We start from the raw sequence: 19,230 nt of genomic DNA, 5'->3' as shown, positions 1-19,230 counted from the left end.
TTAATACTTTTATGCACAAAATAATAAGATAACTTAATTAGTTTAATTAGTTTAATAAAACAAATATATATTTGTTTGTAAGAAAAACTATGTATACATTGCAAACTGTATACTATTATATATATATTTTTTAAATGCACGTTCTTTATATCTGAATTGAAAATATTAAATCAGATGTATATATATATTAAGAAAAGTAAATACTATTTAACATCATGTATATTTATTTCAATAGTGATTATTTAACACTGATACAGAAGAGCTTGACCTTGACATATTAGGTGTACAACTTTGCTTCCGCCGTTTTCCTATAGATAGCTTTAGCGGTAAGTAGTGGTCGAAATAAATAGATCATAGACGTCATGCAATAAACTTGGGCATCTGTCAACATAACCCCATAGAAACATTAGTCGATTTGTGTCTGCATCATAAAGTTATTCTCGATTGAAAATGTCAGTTTACGAACCAAATTCTCGTCATTTGCGGGAGGTTTTAATTTTCTGCTTCAATATGAAGAAATCTGCGGCTGAGGCTCATCGAATGCTCTCAAATACTTATGGTGAGGCCGCTATTAGTGAAAGAACGTGTCGTGAGTGGTTTCAACGCTTCAAGAACGGTGATTTTCACGTCGAAGACCGGCATAGCGGTGGAAGAGAGAAGGTTTTCGAAGATGCAGAATTGGAGGCATTACTTAATGAAGACTCGAGTCAAAGTCAAGAAGAATTGGCATGATCATTGGGAGTAACTCAACAAGCAATTTCAAAACGCCTCAAAGACATGGGAATGATTCAGAAGCAAGGAAATTGGGTGCCGTACGAGTTGAAACCGAGAGATGTTGAACGGCGTTTGTTTGCTTGTGAACAGTTGCTTGAAAGACGGAAGGGATTTCTGCATCGCATTGTGACTGGGGACGAAAAATGGGTTCATTACGATAACCCCAAGCGCAGAAAATCATGGGGATATCCCGGCCATGCTTCCACGTCGATGGCCAAACCGAATAACCTCCCGCAAATGACGAGAATTTGGCTCGTAAACTGACATTTTCAATCGAGAATAACTTTATGATGCAGACACAAATCGACTAATGTTTCTATGGGGTTATGTTGACAGATGCCCAAGTTTATTGCATGACGTCTATGATCTATTTATTTCGACCACTACTTACCACTAAAGCTATCTATAGGAAAACGGCGGAAGCAAAGTTGTACACCTAATATATCAAAATTAATTATTTTTGTAGTTCTCATGCAGCACATTTTATATGATGTGTAATTATAAAAAAAATATGCAAATTCTCAATAGTATGAAACAATCTTCTAACTGAAGCAAAATTTGATGTGCCTGGATTTTGCATACATAAGATTGCCTACTTTATAACAACGCAATCATCAGATTTTTCGAAAATATATCTTTCGAAATCTCCTTCTTTCCTCTATAATTTTTGAAAATTTTAAAATGATATAACAAAACTTTAAACATATTTAAACGTATCAATTTAAATTTCATCAACATATCAAGTTCAATTATAATTTTTATTGGATTGAAACTTTGTTATATAATTAAAATCAATTTAATATAATTTATTATAATATAGTTAAAATTTAAAAAATTTAGCAATTAAAGACCAATTAAATTTAACGTATTTATATATTTACATTTTTAGATAATAGCGCACTTATTAATGTTAAAAAATCTTCAACAGACAGATCATCATCTAATCTGTCTTATGCATTTGAAAGTATGATTCTTTATAATTCAGTTGTATCGCAAATGTATCAGTTTCTCAGTTTTTAATATAATCAAATCTCTGCGTGCAATTGCTTGCAATTTTCCTAATTTTTCTATACATCGAAAAAATTAAAAATATGTAGGATTTATATAGAAAATAAGATATAATCTTTTATAAACTATTATTTGTTAACCAAATATATACAAAACTTACTTATAAACATCCAGAAGGATCGTGATTATTTCCAAACTTATGATTTACTGTACGATGGTATTTCAATTAAATTATTTGTGCATTTAAGTTTGCGATATACGGAAAATCGGATTGGCTTTACTCGGTTTATCCAAAAACATTCATAATATTTAAAATAATATTTAAAACGACGTTTCATCGGTTCGGAAATATCCGCTTTAATTTTTTCAAAAGCTATTTTAATTTTGTCTTCTAGTAATGACGCCAAACCAATCATTTTGGTTAATAATTCTTGTACTTCTTTAGTTTTTACAATTTTTTTCACTACGAATTTTTTTGATATTTTACATATATAACATCTAAAAAAAATATTAATATATAAATGATTAATATTAATATTCTCTTATAAATAAGATGTCTTTTTTGTATAAATACGAATATAAAATAGTATATAATACCTGAATAATGAAAATAACATTCTTTATATCTGCGGTAGGCAAAACTGTCATAAAAGCTTTCTGAAGAGCTATTATATAATGATCCATGCAAAAGATATACCCTATAGCATAGAAAGATACAAAACTTATAACTTTATTTAATATAATTGTTACAGCATTTATTACATGTATATCATGCACACACACACACACACACACACACACACAGTGTTAATAATTTTGAAATTACTTATATGATTAAATTTTCGAGCCATTAATGTGAAAAATTGCCGTGTCTTATTAATGTTAGAATTTTAATTTTTTTATATATATGCATTATCATATATCATATTATTAGTACTCTATATCGCGTAAAGGTTTTATAGTTATTTACTGAAGATATTAATAATTAAGAGAATTTATAGATAATTATAATTCCTATTATTATATATTTTATTTTAATTTTTATACTTTTTATTTTAATTCTTATTAGTATCAATTTATATTTTTTATAATATTAATATTTTTGCATTTTGTTCGTTTCTCTCTTATACTAACTTATCTTTTCTATGTACAGTTTTCTCTTTGCTCAAAATTCGGGAAAAACTTGATGAAATTGAGCATAATTAGTTTACAACTAGCAGCTACATATTTTTTCTTAAAAACAATTGTGTGTTTTTTTTTTCACCAATTGATTTCTCTCATTATTTTGTGTATAAAAGTACTGAGGTAAGATCATCGAAAAATGAATATTTGACGAAATATTTCATAGTTTATGAAAGACTAGCGTTTCGGACCGCGCGAAGCGCGGTCCTCAAAGCCTGTATAAAACCTGCTTTAGCAGAGAAAATTAGTTGTTCTGTCTGTTTGACCGCGAATTACTTCTTTATTTATTTATTGATTTTCGTGAAACAGGTACCACATGGTTTTTAATCTTACGGAGATAGATGTTTTTTTTTTTAATTTTTACATCTTCACCCATCCATCCACGCACCCACCTACGCACTTTTGCAAATTTTTAGGTGATGGCTTCTATGTGGTTTTTTTTAAGTTTTACACCTTTACCCACCCACCCACGCACCCATACATTTATTGACCGATTTGCTATAAATCGGTACCTAAATTTTGCAAATTTTTCGGGGATGACGACGATGGCGGTTGTTTTTAATTTTACAAAGTTTTACACCCTCTTTCAGCCACCCACGCACTCACACACTTATTGACCGATTTTCACGAAAGTTTATGATATGTGTAATTGCATGGGTGGGTGCGTGGGTGGGTGGGTGGATGTGTAAAACTTAAAATAACCTCCATCTTCGCCATCCCCCAAAAATTTGCGAAATTTTGGTACTAATTTTGTGAAAATCGGTCAATAATGTGTGAGTGCGTGAGTGAGTGTGTAGGTGGATGAGTGGGGATGTAAAACTTAAAAAAACCACCATCGTCGCCATCCCCGAAAAATTTGCGAAATTTTGGTACCAATTTCGTGAAAATCGGTCCATAAATGCGCATGCGCGTTGGTGGATGCGTGGGTGGGTGCGTGGGTGGGCAAAACTTAAAAAAGAATCACATAGCAGCCATCCCCAAAAAATTTGCAACACTTGCTAAATTTTCGTACCAATTTCGTGAAAATCGGTCAATAAATGTGTTAATGCGTGGGTGGAGATGTAAAACTTAAAAAAACCACCATCGTCGCCATCCCCGAAAAATTTGCGAAATTTTGGTACCAATTTCGTGAAAACCGGTCCATAAATGCGCATGCGCGTGGGTGGATGCGTGGGTGTATAAAAATTAAAAAAAAAACCACATAGCAGCCTTCCCCGAAGAATTTCCAACACTTTGGTACCAATTTCGTGAGAATCGGTCCATAAATGTAGAAGTAGTTCGCGTACATACATACAGACGGACGGCACTTATATATAGAGATTATGTGAAATTAAAATATCTCGCGTAAATTATTCACTTTTTAATCATCATTATACTCTTATAACTTGTTATACAGAATATTGCGAGGAATCGATTTATATAAAAAAATATTGTGGTTCCATCAAAAAAATTCAAGGTGATCTTGTCCTGACCTTGGCAACGTCACTCAAGGTCAAAATTATAAGATCTGTAAATAGATTTAAATCCTACAATTTTTATTTGAAACATTTTTTTCTAAAATGCATTGTTTATAAGATATTCGATCGTTTCTATAGACTTTCGAAACATCATGTATATACATTTTGCTCCTATGTTTAAAATTTAAATATTACTCTTTTTATATACATTTTGCTCCTATGTTTAAAATTTAAATATTACTCTCTTTTATTATCTATTCATTTTATTTTTCAGATAATCCATGATGTCTCAAAGAAACAATACCAAAAGAAATAATATTAATATAGTAGAAAGGATGGAAAGGAAGCGTCCAAAAGAGCTTATGTCCTCTTCTAGTCTTTCTGGTATGTCGCAATTATCCAATAGCAGTGAGGAAACATTGGAGGCCTTTGTATATAAACCCTGTACATCTGATAAGGAAAAGTGAGTAAAAATTACATATGCCCGCAAGGACGCACGCACACATGTTTGCATATATGCACAATACACACAATGCACATACACAAAATGATCTACATAAAATGTTATAAGCTGTTTTCTAAAAAGTTATTCAAAATGGCTAAAAATTTTTTTCGTCTTTAAAGGTTTGCTTAATAATAAACATCGTTACATTAATGTTTTGTTACTATTATGTCATATTACTGTAAATAAACAGTGTTTATTGGATTACTAGGATTTTTTACATATCTAAAATATCGTTTATTGGGCCTCTCATTGTCAGAGAGACAGGAAAATGTTCTTTTTTATTTTTTTAAGGAGATTCTGAAGTCTTCTGTTTTACCAACCTATAAACGATTTGTTTTTGCATATAGTAATCTTTTTATTGTGGATAGAATATTAAATGCTTTACCATGATTAAAGTACACGTAGCAATAAAATGGAAACCGTTCGATTTTATATTAGAAACTAAAAAAAAGTTCCAAATTACACAGTTTTTTATCGGCTTTTGGCGTCAGCTCATAATATTATTTGTTTAATAATATCAAAATTAAGATAAGACTCGTGTATAATTAAAATCAAACAATCAATAATAGGCCAACTTGCGAGCCGAATAATCAAGATGTTAACGGATTCTTTATTAAGGAATAAATTAAGTTATTAAAAAAACATGTAAACGTTTCGACAGTACAACTGTCTTTTTCAATACAAAAACTTAAGACATATTATTACCTTGAAAATGACAAATTAAAATTTGTTTACAAAGAGACTATATCTAACTGCTAGATTAATTAACAATCATGCTCTATAACAGTTACGTTACACAAGAACAATTATAATGAGGATAATAATCGCGAGTTTCTCTTGACTTGACACTCGTGTAAGTACTGCCGCTTTATTTTAAAATTAAAAAAAAAAAAAAAAAAGATATGTTTGTTAAATTGCTCTCTAGAGTTACATGTCACATTATTTCTACAGCACATGTTTTAACACACTGACGAATATCGGATCATAAAATTAGACGTTGTTCAAAATGTGACATCGAGAAAAACCTGATTGTCGGTTTTATGCGTTTACCAGCGATAAAATTAGATCTATCAGCGTTCGGATTCAGTTGAATTTTTGTTTACTAATATAACCATGTACTTGTCACGTTGCGGTATATTCAACATTTATAGTAATTTGTTAATTAATCTAGCAGTTAGATATAGTCTCTTTCTAAACAAATTTTAATTTGTCATTTTCAAGGTAATAATATGTCTTAAGTTTTTGTATTGAAAAAGACAGTTGTACTGTCGAAACGTTTACATGTTTTTTTAATAACTTAATTTATTCCTTAATAAAGAATCTGTTAACATCTTGATTATTCGGCTCGCAAGTTGGCCTATTATTGATTGTTTGATTTTAATTATTTGTTTAATATAAAAGTTTTGTAGTTTGTACGTACAAAATAAGATCAGTCCAAATTCGTAATTGCATGAAGGAATATAAGTAAACTTTTAGATATGAGTTTAGAAGCCTAATAAAAAAGAATACTTTGTGTGAAATTTTTGTGCATATGTATGTGTGTGCGAGATCGAGGCTCAAGAATAAAACAGAACAGTAGATTATAGTCATGTGATATCGCGATAGATAGAGCTGCGATTATATCTGTCCTTGTCAGATAGAGCTACGATTATGTCTGTCCTTGTCAACTCAATCAGATTGCAGCTCTATCTATCGCGACATCGCACGTACTAATATACTGCTCTGTTTTACTCTTGAGCCTTGATCTCGCACGCACACACACACATACACACAATGCATGAAAATATGCATGAAAATTTCACACAAAGTATTATTCTTTTTTATTAGGCTCTAAACTTATATTTAAAAGTTTACTTATATTCCTTCATGCAATTCCGAATTCGGACTGATCTTATTTTGTACATACAAACTGCAAAATTTTTATATTAAACAAGTAATTATTACGAGCTGACGCCAGAAGCCGATAAAAAAACTGTAATTTTGAACTTTTTTTTAGTTGTTAACATAAAATCAGACGGTTTCCATTTTATTGCTACGTGTATTTTAATCGTGGAAAAGCATTTAATATTCTATCCACTCAATAAAAAGATTACTATGTGCAAAAAATAATCGTTTTGGTTGGTAAAACAGATGACTTTAGGATCGCCTTAAATAAAACAACACATTTTTTACATTTTAAAATAATTTATTTAAAAATAAGTAAGGTTTATTTTTTATATTTGTTTTGTCTTATTATACATAATATTATACATAATTCAAAAGAAATGACAATAACTTTTACGCTAGCAGTTTGGATACGCATTATTGAAAGAAATTAATTAGAACGCTTTTTTTTTAATTTTAATATTATATTACCAAGTGTTTAAAAAATGTTGTGTTTATTCATTTCTAAATGTTATTTACTTTTTCTGCATATGTGTCTTCTCGAACATTTGATAACAATCATTGATTATTAATACAAATGCAAATATTAAAAATCCTTTTAAAATTAAAAAAAAAAATTTATATTTTAATTTTCTTAAAGTCTAATTTTAACAGTTACATATTATAACTTTGTGTGTATAGTTTAAACTAGGAAATAGGTTTATTTTATACATACAATTTGTAGAAAATTTAGTATAAGAATATTTTCGCGAATCGATAATTTTAGACGCCATATTGAAATAAAAATAATAGATAAATATATATATATATATAGACTAATTTTTTAAAGATCTATAGTATAGACCTCTAGATCGCGTGCGCGATAGATCATGAATATTCATAAGTTCGAATTCGTAGGTTCTGTATTATGATCAAAAAACGAAAGAACTCATATTAAAATCGTGATATTTATTATCTGTAAGATCGTCCGCTACAAAGCGATTTTCTGAAGAAAAGGTCAAAATAAAATTTTTAATAAATGTGTCGAATGTGTAACTAGCGTAGAAATATAATAGTATGGACACAGATGTCTAATAGATATTTATTATGGACACTATTTGTCGGCATCTTTGATCTTTAAAAATCCGAGTTTAAATATCTTTGAACAGACTTTAGTGATACTTGTCTGCAATAGATATAGCAACAGTGATGCAAAAAGACATTTCTTATGATATCTAAAGATGTTTATGCCTAATAAAAACTTAAAACTTAATATGCAACAAATTAAATTAAATTAAATATATAAATTAAATATATAAAACAAATTAAATTAAATATATTAAATATTAAATATATATTTAAAAATCAAGTTGACCTTAAAATAATCTTGAAAACCGTCTTCTACAAACATTTCTATAACATCAACTTATTTCCCCCTTGAAATACTGCAACTTTTATTTGAAACATTTTTTTCTAAAAACAATATTTTTAGAAATAAAAATTTGTAACGTTTTATTTTGAACACCCGGTATATGTGTTTATATGTGTATATGTATATACATATATTATAAAGTGAAAGCGTGGGTGGAGGAGGAGTTCTTCCTCCTCTCCCCTTCTGCACTCCCACCGCGAGAACAATTCTTCTGCTTTCAGTACGAAACGAGGTCTATGTTTTTAGAGTTCACATTTTAGAGTTTTGCATAGGTTTACAACTTTCCACGCGAAGCAAAGTCCACCTTCATCATCCCCGAAATGAGGTCTATGTTTTCGCACTGAAAGCAGTGGAGTTCTTTTCAGGGTGGAGATGCAGGGGGGGAAGAGAGGGGCCCTTCCTTTTTCACGCTTTTACTTTATAATATACACGCATATACACACATACAAACACATACAAACACATTCTTAAATGTATATAGTGTCAGAAAATTTTGTTCTCTATTCATTTAACTTTATCTGTTAATAACTTTTTAATGAAGAATGACGACTGAAACCTTTTGAATGTTATTCAGGGTCATAACCTTGATAATATATGTCAAGGTCAAGGTCATCAGAGATATTTATCCTCTATCTTCCCTTTTATCTTCATTTTTACCAAATTCAATTTCTATATTCTATAAAATAATTGCATATTTTGCAAATTTATTTAATTTGTTTAATTAATAAATAATAGGTACATATATGCATTGATTAATAATATATATTAAACACAATAATAATAACAATTGGTACAATTATCATGTACATTACAAATATATTTTAACACGTCTAGTGTAGTAAAAAAATTTTATGTACTACACGCGCATCAAATATTTTATTCTAACAATAAGTTCTTTTTACTACATTTTAATTTTAATAAAATCTTTTTCATTAATCTTTTTTATTATTGTTAATTTTAATTATGTCTTCAGATTATAATTTTTCTGTGCACTTTTTCCTCACTAATTATTCATTATTTAAAAACTTTTATTAATAAATTTGAAAGTATAATAAATTTTCATTCTTCCTTTATTTTCTTTTTCCATAAAAATGTATAAAATAATTATATGGAAAATTACAGTATATACTTTGACTACTCAAATAATTTTACAAAATTTGTTAAGCTATTTGCTTTAATGCTTAATTCTTTAAATTTTTTTTAAAGTCTTATCAAACTCGTTAACATATGGTGGAATAAATCATTGTGGAGCATCTGTCAATCAATTTTCAAATATTGTGTTTAATTCCATTTAATATGCAAAAAAAGAAATACTATCTTTTTCTAAATCTTCATGTGCTTGCATAATTTTCACATATATAGCATCTGTGCTGCATTAAATATTTTTTAGTGAAATATCCGCAAATATATCGAATAGTATATTTTGTTCTACAACATTGCATTGCTAGTTATACAGTCTATAGTAGATTTTATAGTATTTTATAGTATTATAGCTGATATTTTTTGAAGGTGAATTTCTTGAATCTTTAAAAGTGATTCTAACTTCTTTTGAAATCTTCTAACTGCACTAACATCTGATCAAAATCATCAGTGCAATTTTGAGAATTTAAGACTTTTAAGGTTCCTGGCTCCTCATCATCGACCATGTTAGAATTATTGATGTCAGAGGCGAGAAAACACACGCTAAATTAGATGCCATTTCGAAATAAAAAGATATTTCAATGAAACAGCACTTTAGATGGCTTTAGCACACTCTTAAAATACCTCGAAAACTATTCTTTTCCCTTTATAATCAATCAACAGCTGTAAAATGATTGTAATATGAGGCCTAGTGCGTCTCCTCATCTTTGCACATGCGCAGTCATTTATTCGCATGACAAAGTCTGATATCACGATTATTTTACAGTTGTTGATTGACTATCAAGGGAAAAGAATAATTTTTGAGGTATTTTAAAAGTGTGCTAAAACCATCTGAAGTAATGTTTCATCGCAAAATTATCTTTTCATTTAAAAATGAAATCTAAGAATTTTCAGCGTGTGCTTTATCTCTTCTGACGTCACAATCTAACATGGCCGCGGCGAGGACCCAGGAGCCTTAATGTACAAAGTTTCTTAAATGCTCGTTAAAATTGTATAAGTGTGGGATTTACACAACAATCGCTTTAACGCCTCATTATTGAAAAAATGTTCTAAAGCGTCTTGATTTAATTTTCTCATTAATCAAAAATGAGAAATTCTCTTTGTTTAGTATACATCTCACAATGCTAACAATGCTTCAATTTTGTTATTTAACATCGAAAAGTTTTAATTTTATAATTGAGACATTATCATTTTGCTTTCTTATAGAGGAAGCTTTGTTTTTTTCTTGTTAATAACATGGACTTTTTTAAAGTAGTGAATCATATTATTTAAAAATTTAATTTGCACATATCTTTTTTAAAAACTTTATTAAACTTTTTGAAAAATTTAGTGTACTTAAATTAAACGTGTCAAATAAATTATCAAATTCTGCCACTATTCGTTGTGTTTCGCAAGCTTCTGCACTCATATCTTCCAAATTGATAAACACTTCAAATAAGATATATATTTTAAAATCATATTTAACATTTTATAAATATTTATTTACAGTACAACAAATGCAAGAAATACTCAAAACAACGAATGGTTATTGAGTGGACCACATGGAAAAAAGACACCTGTATTATGTTTTAAGTAAGTTAATATAATTACAAATTATCTAATAATCTAATATATATATATATATATATATATATATATATATACTCGTATATATATAAACTAATTTTTATTTAGATATCTATGCATATATTATGTACGCGCACAGCTATGTATACATATATACACACACGTATACATACATACATACATTACATACTGTGATCGTATATTTATTTTCTAATATCTTATATCGATCAGCTGGTCGTTCTTATTATTAAGCCACGGCACACCTGCGACGGGATCTATCAATTATCAATCTGCAGATGATATATATTATTATTAAATGATACATATATAATTAAATAACACGAAATGTTGGGCGCTATGCGCGAAAATCCGCACTACGTATACTCTCGCACAGATCATAAAATTTGGAGACATAAACAACTACGAAAAAGTAAGGCTTTCAATTTGAAATACAGATTTAAATTTTCTGACCTCTTTCCTCTAGAGGGGAGTTAGAGGTTTATTAAAATAAGTTTTTAATTGAGATTTATTTTAATAAAAATTATTAAAATAAATTTAGAATTGAGATTTATTTTATAATTAATTGGCATTACTTTATTGGTATTACATCAAAAGATTTTGTGCTCTTTACATAACAAATCAGTTTTAATAAAAAAAATTAATTTTTATTAAAACCGACGCACTATCCGCGTTTAGCTCTTACTAGCCCTTTAAAATTTAAGCTCGGTAAAATGAGCTAGTTTTCTCTTACCCTTGGTTCACAATAGGTAATTTAAGTCCTAAGCCTTAAGAAATTGACCAATCACAGTCGAATATTCTCCTCATACTTGACTGTGATTGATCAGTTTCTCAAGGCTTAGGACTTAAATCACCTATTATGGATCAAGGGTTATGAATAAAAGATTTAATAGGCTCAAAACTAAATAATGAACAGTTATTGATTTATAACCAGTCAAATACGAAAAGCTTGTGTTGTGTGAATATTGTTTGACTTGCTGTAGACCAGTAACTATCCATTATTTAGCTTTGAACCTAGTACATCTTTTGTCTAACAGGCTATGCCATTTATTTATAAGCTACAACATATGAATAATCAATCGGTAACTGTCCATTAATTAGCTTTGAGCCTATTACATCTTTTATTCAGCAGATCATAAGAAACAAGATACAACATATGAGAAAACCAGTTGATTTTACCGGTACCCAATTTCATATAGAATTAGTGCGGGATTTTTTGATGGCTCGAGCTAAAGAAATTACTCATCGTGTTAGTTATATTTGAAAAACATTATCCAAATAGTGATAGAAATGAGACTACAATATTATATTCACGAGTAGATTTTACGGAGATGATTTGATGAGTGTCTATAGGGTGGTGCAATTAAAGTGGATACTCCAATTTATGCAGCTATTGACTGCAGGATCAAAAACTGAATTAGTATTTAGATTAAATACAGTTAGTCCAGACGAGTAGGCAATTATATTAACCGATATGCTGCAACAAAATTTAAGAGGATGAGGTAGATGGTTAAATACCAAAATCAGTAATTAATAATGCTGAGAATAAGTCTAAAGTGATAATGCAGAGAAGAAGACTCTTCTTCTCAAGAACTTCTTCGACGAGAGAGAAAGAACTCTTGAAGAGAAAAATTCGTTTGCTGTGATGAGAGAAACATATACTGTCCGACCGTCAAATAATCAACAGGCAAAATCATGGTTTAACAATTACTTTACGTACGATTGTTGATTTCTTATCGGAATTTAGTGAAGATAGCGATGCCTTTATCAAATGGACAACGCAAGCAAAATTCCTCCGTTGGACTTTTCATCCAGATAAAGACGTGATGAAGGTGTTATTGACGATATGCTTGAAGAGAAAGGCGTTATTGTGATCCCATTCCAAGGTTGAACACGTTCAATTAAGTGCCGAATTATTCGACGAAATGGAATATATGTTCGATTTGCGAGACCTTCTAATAAGCTAAACCTGAAGAAAACGTTCGAGAAAAGGACGTGGCACTGCCACGATGGCAGTCGAGTGGAAGCGTTTGCGAGACTCGTCGGTACTTCTACTAATTTTGAGCTGTTGGTATGTGAAAAATATAATTCAAACTACGCGCTAGAAGCCATTTTCCTTTATCGATTATTCGTTCGATACATCCGGGTATATCGATTCATCATCTGGTTGCTAGTGGCATATCCGGCATGTACTCTGTATTCCCAAAAACGCAATAAACTTTATATTTTGTACAACTAATCTGGCACATATTCTAGTAGTATTCGACCCTACCCAATAGGTTATGGGCCCAGGGATTGTAATAAAAGTAATAATACGACACTGAGTGAATCGTGCAGGTTAGAAGGAATCCTGCAAGGATAAATAACTGCTATAGAACAGCACGTTGCAAACGATGTTGTGGTCGCATATAAAGAGCGAAAATGGTAGCGGCAAATATTGTACAAATAGAGAAATTAGAAGGCAGAGAAAATTTTGCCACTTGGAAATTCGCCATGCAAGCACTACTTGAAAGCGAAGATCTTTGGGGATGCATCGAAGAAAAGGAAGGTTATGTCACTGATCCCAATTTTTTTTTTTTATAACCTCCAGTGATAGGAGGCGTGCTTCCAGCCTAAACAGCAAATCTCGCACATATACAATATGACTGATTCTACTATCTCTAAATAAGATCCCTTGTCAGAGAGAAGGGATACATCTAGAACAGATAACAATTTAACAATTTATACAATTCTACCCGTCCTTGAGATGAAGTTTATCATAATCCTGAGTGCTCTCATTTCCTCATTACGAAGCCAATTCCACACACATTCAGGGCCACTGACACCGACCTTGCTAAGGTTGTATTTCAGGTCCACTCTATATTCCTCAAAAATACTACATTGAAATATCATGTGATTAATATCCTCCTGATGAAAACCGCATTCACACCTTGGTGACTCTATGTAGCCTACTCTACACAATGATTCATTTAAGTTATAGTGATTTGCTCTAAGTCTGTTTATTGTGACGGTATAATGTCGAGGTTGATTAACTCCAGCGAACCACGGAAATCTAGATTCTTCATTATAAAAATTTCTGTAATAGTGTACGCCTTTAAAATTAAACTGATATCTAATTTCGCTTTTAGTTCTTACATACATTTCTTCTCTAAATTTTGCTTTAAGGTCGTTAATAGGGACAACAAGTTGGTCAGTGTGTGCGTATGTGCTCGCCTCCTTTGCCAATCCATCCGCAACTTCGTTTCCGTAAATACCTCTGTGAGCAGGGATCCATGCCAGTACTATTCTTCTTCCCTTTCTTGTAGGCAGCTTATTGAGTTTATCTACGTAGCTTCTAATTTCCGTAATGTAAGGATTAGTATACACATTGAGACTGTTGTTTTTTAAGCTACGAATGGAACTAAGCGAATCGGTTAGGATCAGAATGTCCTCCGAGCATATCTCGTTGAACAGCCAATTTAAAGATTTAGCAATGGCGCAGGCTTCCGCCGTGAACACTGTAGCCATTTTATTTAGTCCAAACATAAATCCAATATCTCGATTGTCTATGAAGAATGCGCATCCCGTAGAGAGATCGTCCTTTGATCTGGATCCATCTGTATAAATTCTTAAAGAATCTCTAGGCAACTTGTGTTTAACCATCATGTCTGCTATAAGTTCTTCACTGCTTGCATATCTATCGAAGTCACTGCCAGATATCTCATCCACATTTATAGAGTTTGTAAGTGTCCAGTAGTCTGTATGAAACATCCCATATTGCTTGGGTGCTCCCGGCGCCCCCAGAATCCCAATACAGCTCCTCCACGCATCGGAGATCAAATAAGCCCGCTTCCATGGGCATCGCTGTCTATATATATCCTCCCGACTCACCAGCTCCGCTATGGACTCTCTGATTTCCAATTCTCCGTATTCCATTATTCTAGATATGGCATTTCTAGCCAGAAAACCTGCTCTGTCTCGAATCGACAACATCTTAGATTCCGCCAGTAATATATTAGTCGGGGTAGAGTTGCGATATCCAAGAGCCATCCTAACTCCCGCAAACTGAGCTCGTTCCACTTTAGTTCTGTTTACTCCAGTTAACGGGATATAGATAAAAGATCCATAATCTAGGATCGATCTAACCAGGCTTTTGTACAACAATAAGGCTGTATTAACCTCCATGCCTCGGGACACCCCGTTGACGTATTTCAGCATTGCGTTTGCCTTGACCACTTTGTCTCTGACGGCATTACATTGCTTGTCGAAATTGAGCTGTACATCCAGAATCATTCCCAAGAACCTAGTCTGCGTCCGTGATCTGCAAAGTCCATCTCCCAGGCGTATTGTGAGGTCTCTGTCAAAAAAACCTGCCTTATTAAATTCCACCACCACCGACTTGCAGGGTTGAAATTCCAGTCCCAGCAAAGACAGTTCCGAGCTGAGTCTGGTCAGAGCCTCCTCCAACAATAGTTTTCTAGTTCCCTTATTCTCGTCGTCACAGTATATCACCATGTCATCTGCGAACTGAAGTTGTTTAACTCCCTCTGGAAGAGACTCAGATAACTTGTTAGTATATATATCGTATAAGAGAGGGCTAAGAACCGCGCCCTGCGGCAAACCCTTGCATGAGTGTCTGATGATTTCCTGATCATAGTCAACGATGAATTTGGTGTTTCTGCAGTGCATCCATTTTTCCACAAATTGAACGATTCTGTGCGGGCATTCCTCTGATACAAGTTTCCCGATCAGAACAGAATATAGTACGTTATCGTATGCCGAGGCCACATCCAAAAAGACCGCTGTAGTCTGCTTGTCCTTAAAGAAATTACTCCTAATAGTTGAGGTAAGCTTTATAAGATTATCTCCGCACGAGCGCCCGCGTCTAAACCCATTCTGATTAGGGTCCAACACCTTTCTGTTCTCAGACCACCAATACATGCGCTCCGCCACAATTCGCTCCATGATTTTACCAAAACATGAAGACAGGGATATTGGTCTTACTTTATCCCTGTCTTTCTTGTCGATAAATATTACTTGATACTCCAACCAGCTTTTAGGCAAAGGACCACCACAAAAAACACCGTTAAAAATGTGTGTAATGATAGGTAAGTATATTGCAGGAAGCAATCTGATCATCTTGTATTCAATGCCGTCGAGCCCCGGAGATGAGTCCCTCCTAACACAGTATATCGCTCGACTCACCTCCTCTGCTGTTATGCGTTTGTTCAAATGATTGTAAATATTGTCGTATCTCGATTTAATTATTATTTCAGGCTCCACCACCCAAGGTGGAGAGATATTGTCAATAGTTTTCATAATTACTTGAGCCCGGTCAGTATTTTGCCACTTATTCCATTGGATTCTGGACGAAGACTTTTTGAGGACTTTTATTTTTTTCCAGACGTAACTGATGTTGGTGAACTTGTTGATAGAGGCTATGAATTGAAAAAAGTGTTCTTTTTTGGCGCACTTGATAGTCTTCACTGCCTGTGCTCTGGCTCTCTTGTATAAAATAAAATCGTCCATTGAACCAGTGCGCATAAACGTCTTTAGTTGTTGAGACCTGGATCGTACTGCCGTTACACATGCATTATTCCACCATTCTACCGGATTTTTTTTGTTATTTTGTCTTCTATAAAGACCGCCTTGGCGCGAATTAATATTATGCGGGGAACCATATGCGTGAGTGTCCATGGACTTTCCAGAGGCCTGCCTCACCGCAAATCGCATATTTTGGGTTAACTCCTCGTATAGACTCATATAATCCTCCAGATCTTTATGAGGTTCTTTGTCAACATGCATGTCTCCCAGATCACTCATAACACGGACATACTCGTTCCAATCCGTTTTCCTTGTTGATGTCCGATTGGTTCTCTTCATATAACCCAACACATAAGGAGCACTGATGGAAAAGCTCACCGGAAAGTGATCCGATCCCCACAACTCAGCATACTGCTGATATTCTACTAAGTTTGTCAGGTCCGGAGTAGTCCATATCAAGTCCAGGTTCGATGATGTCCCCCCAGGGGGGGCCATTCTTGAAAGCGAGTCGTCATTGATCAAAAAGAAACCCAATTCCATACAGATCTCCGCCAGGTTTACTCCATTTACGTCCGTGTCCCTGCAGTTCCACTGCGTGTTATGCGCGTTGAAATCTCCAAGGACTATGGTTTTCGTCTGAGGGAATTGCTGAAAAAATTTACACCAATTCGCCCTCTTTTCTGTTACACCTGGCCTTCTATATAGTACGACCACCGTATAACCTCCTCGTAGGCTGTCCACTTCGACTCCCACGCATTCCGCGCAAGACAATCCAAACTTGCAACTTATTTGTTTATGTCTAATAGTGTTCCTGACAAGAAGTGCCACTCCACCAGATCTTCCATCTCTCATAGACGTACCATCCTGTCTATGTGTAATGAAGCCTGAAAATCTAAGACTATCTTGGGTTTTAAGTTTAGTCTCCGTAATACATACGATATCACAATCCTTAATATATTTTGTAATTTCCCATCTTTTATTTCTGATGCCTCTAGCGTTCCAAACTATTCCTCTCATATCGGGTAGAAACCGGAGAAGCATCTCCGAATGCCCATTTTCGAGCGTTGACCCTCGTGTGCGAACCATTTTTGAGTTGATTTTTGATTGTCTGAGATAGAGTATTTATAGCTTGAATCATTCTTTCAACTTGATGATCCTCCAATTTGCTTAATCTTATATGACTTGTAGCTGAGTCTATAATTTCCGTGATCTCCTCAAAACTGCGATGGACGCTTGCATTATTGTTATTAAATTGATCATTCTTCAGAACAATTCCGCGTTTTAACTTCGTAATGTCATGTTCTCTCAAATCAAATTGACTGTAATGTTTACTTACTGTGTTGTCTCTGGGAGTGGGGGGTAATATCCGCATTTGTTTACCCATTGTCCCTCTGTACCATCTTTTCTCCCGGGGCGGTGAAACTGGAAGAGGATCTTGTCCTCTGTTGACTTCAGGTAGCCTTGGCCATGCAGACTGATTTCTCTCAGGATTCCGATATTCCCTTGTGAACGGCATTATTCTCTTCTTCGCTTCATAAGCTGAGACGCTCTCCTCCACCATGACACGATTGGTATCTCTATTGATAGCATATACAGGGCACTTCCTGTCCGTAGCCCTATGCCTGTCTCCGCAGTTCACACAGCGAGCCATCTCAGAGCATTGCCCGTGGAACGCATCGCCACATATCACGCACACTTTGATTTTTTTTCTGCAAAACTGTCTGAGGTGTCCAAATCTATAGCAGTTAAAACATTGTTTTACATTTGGAATAAACAGTCTGGAGTTTAAGAACGTAAGTCCCCCGTAGATGGAGATTTTTTGTGGATGTACCGCATTCCTATATGTAATTATTATATTATTTGTGTTAATCCTATTCAGAGTATTACTATCCTTATCAAAACTTCTTCTAGTCATCCGCTCTATTGTAATTATTTTAGTTTTATTATCGATAGCATCTATAAGTGTGGGAATTGACAGGTCCCAGTCTCTAATAACAACCTTGCGCAGAAGAGACCTTGTAGGAATCGTGAAGCTGATTCCCAAATTATCTTCCTGTTGTTGAGTGTGGTTGTCCAGTATTCTATTAGCTTCCGATGAATTTTTAAAAGTTACTTCAGCCATACGGAAGCCAGACCTTTCAGCTTTAATGGGTTTTATTTTCATATTTGCTACCAAATCAATAATTCTAATAAAATTACGAGCCGCTTTATCAGAGCATCTTGCAGCTAACAGACTAGCCTGTAATACAAATGGACCCTCATGCTGAGAGTCGTACCTTCTAACATTAATAATATCTATCTTAGTATTATCCTCCGTAACTTTCACAAACTTATTATCTTTATTTATAACATATCGTTCGGGTATAAATCTAGTATTATTATCCGTCGCGGGAAAAGATTTCTGCACGGACGGAACTCGCTCGCTAGGATCATTAATTATATCAAATTCTTTACGTGCCACAGATAAAACCGCTACATCGGAGCTGTCTACTTCCATACCAGAAATACCATCGTTAGACAGATCACAACAATTCTGTCCAGAGTCTAATTTAGATCTTTTATTATTATTTTTTTTTAAACAACCTGTAATAGTATTTTTGCTTCTTTTATATGGATCAATATGCAAAGACTGTCCACGCGACTCAACGTTTTTTACTGGTGTTAAATAATTCTTATTATGGAACGAGTCCCAGTCAATCTCACTAACAGACTTAATTCTAGGTTTAGATGAAGCGTTACTATATTCTTCAATCACGTCATTA

The 19,230-nt window shown here is 33.1% G+C and overlaps 1 protein-coding gene across 2 annotated transcripts in view; it reads left to right on the top strand.

The window, feature by feature from the left end:
• The window catches only part of Ttll5 (Tubulin tyrosine ligase-like 5), a 48,955-nt gene that overhangs the window by 9,517 nt on the left and 20,208 nt on the right, over positions 1-19,230 (top strand). For both annotated transcript variants that reach the window (XM_083055117.1, XM_083055116.1), the window contains exons 2-3: positions 4,696-4,884; positions 10,850-10,933. In XM_083055117.1, coding sequence (XP_082911243.1) covers positions 4,703-4,884; positions 10,850-10,933 — 266 coding nt within the window. In that variant the 5' untranslated portion in view covers positions 4,696-4,702. The remainder of the gene's footprint in view (positions 1-4,695; positions 4,885-10,849; positions 10,934-19,230) is intronic.

This window comes from Prenolepis imparis, unplaced genomic scaffold, assembly GCF_030444845.1.
Source record: "Prenolepis imparis isolate NDT839.2.m4 unplaced genomic scaffold, iyPreImpa1.0 SCAF_15, whole genome shotgun sequence".
NCBI lineage: Eukaryota > Metazoa > Arthropoda > Insecta > Hymenoptera > Formicidae > Prenolepis > Prenolepis imparis.
This window is presented reverse-complemented; position numbering and strand designations above follow the sequence as displayed.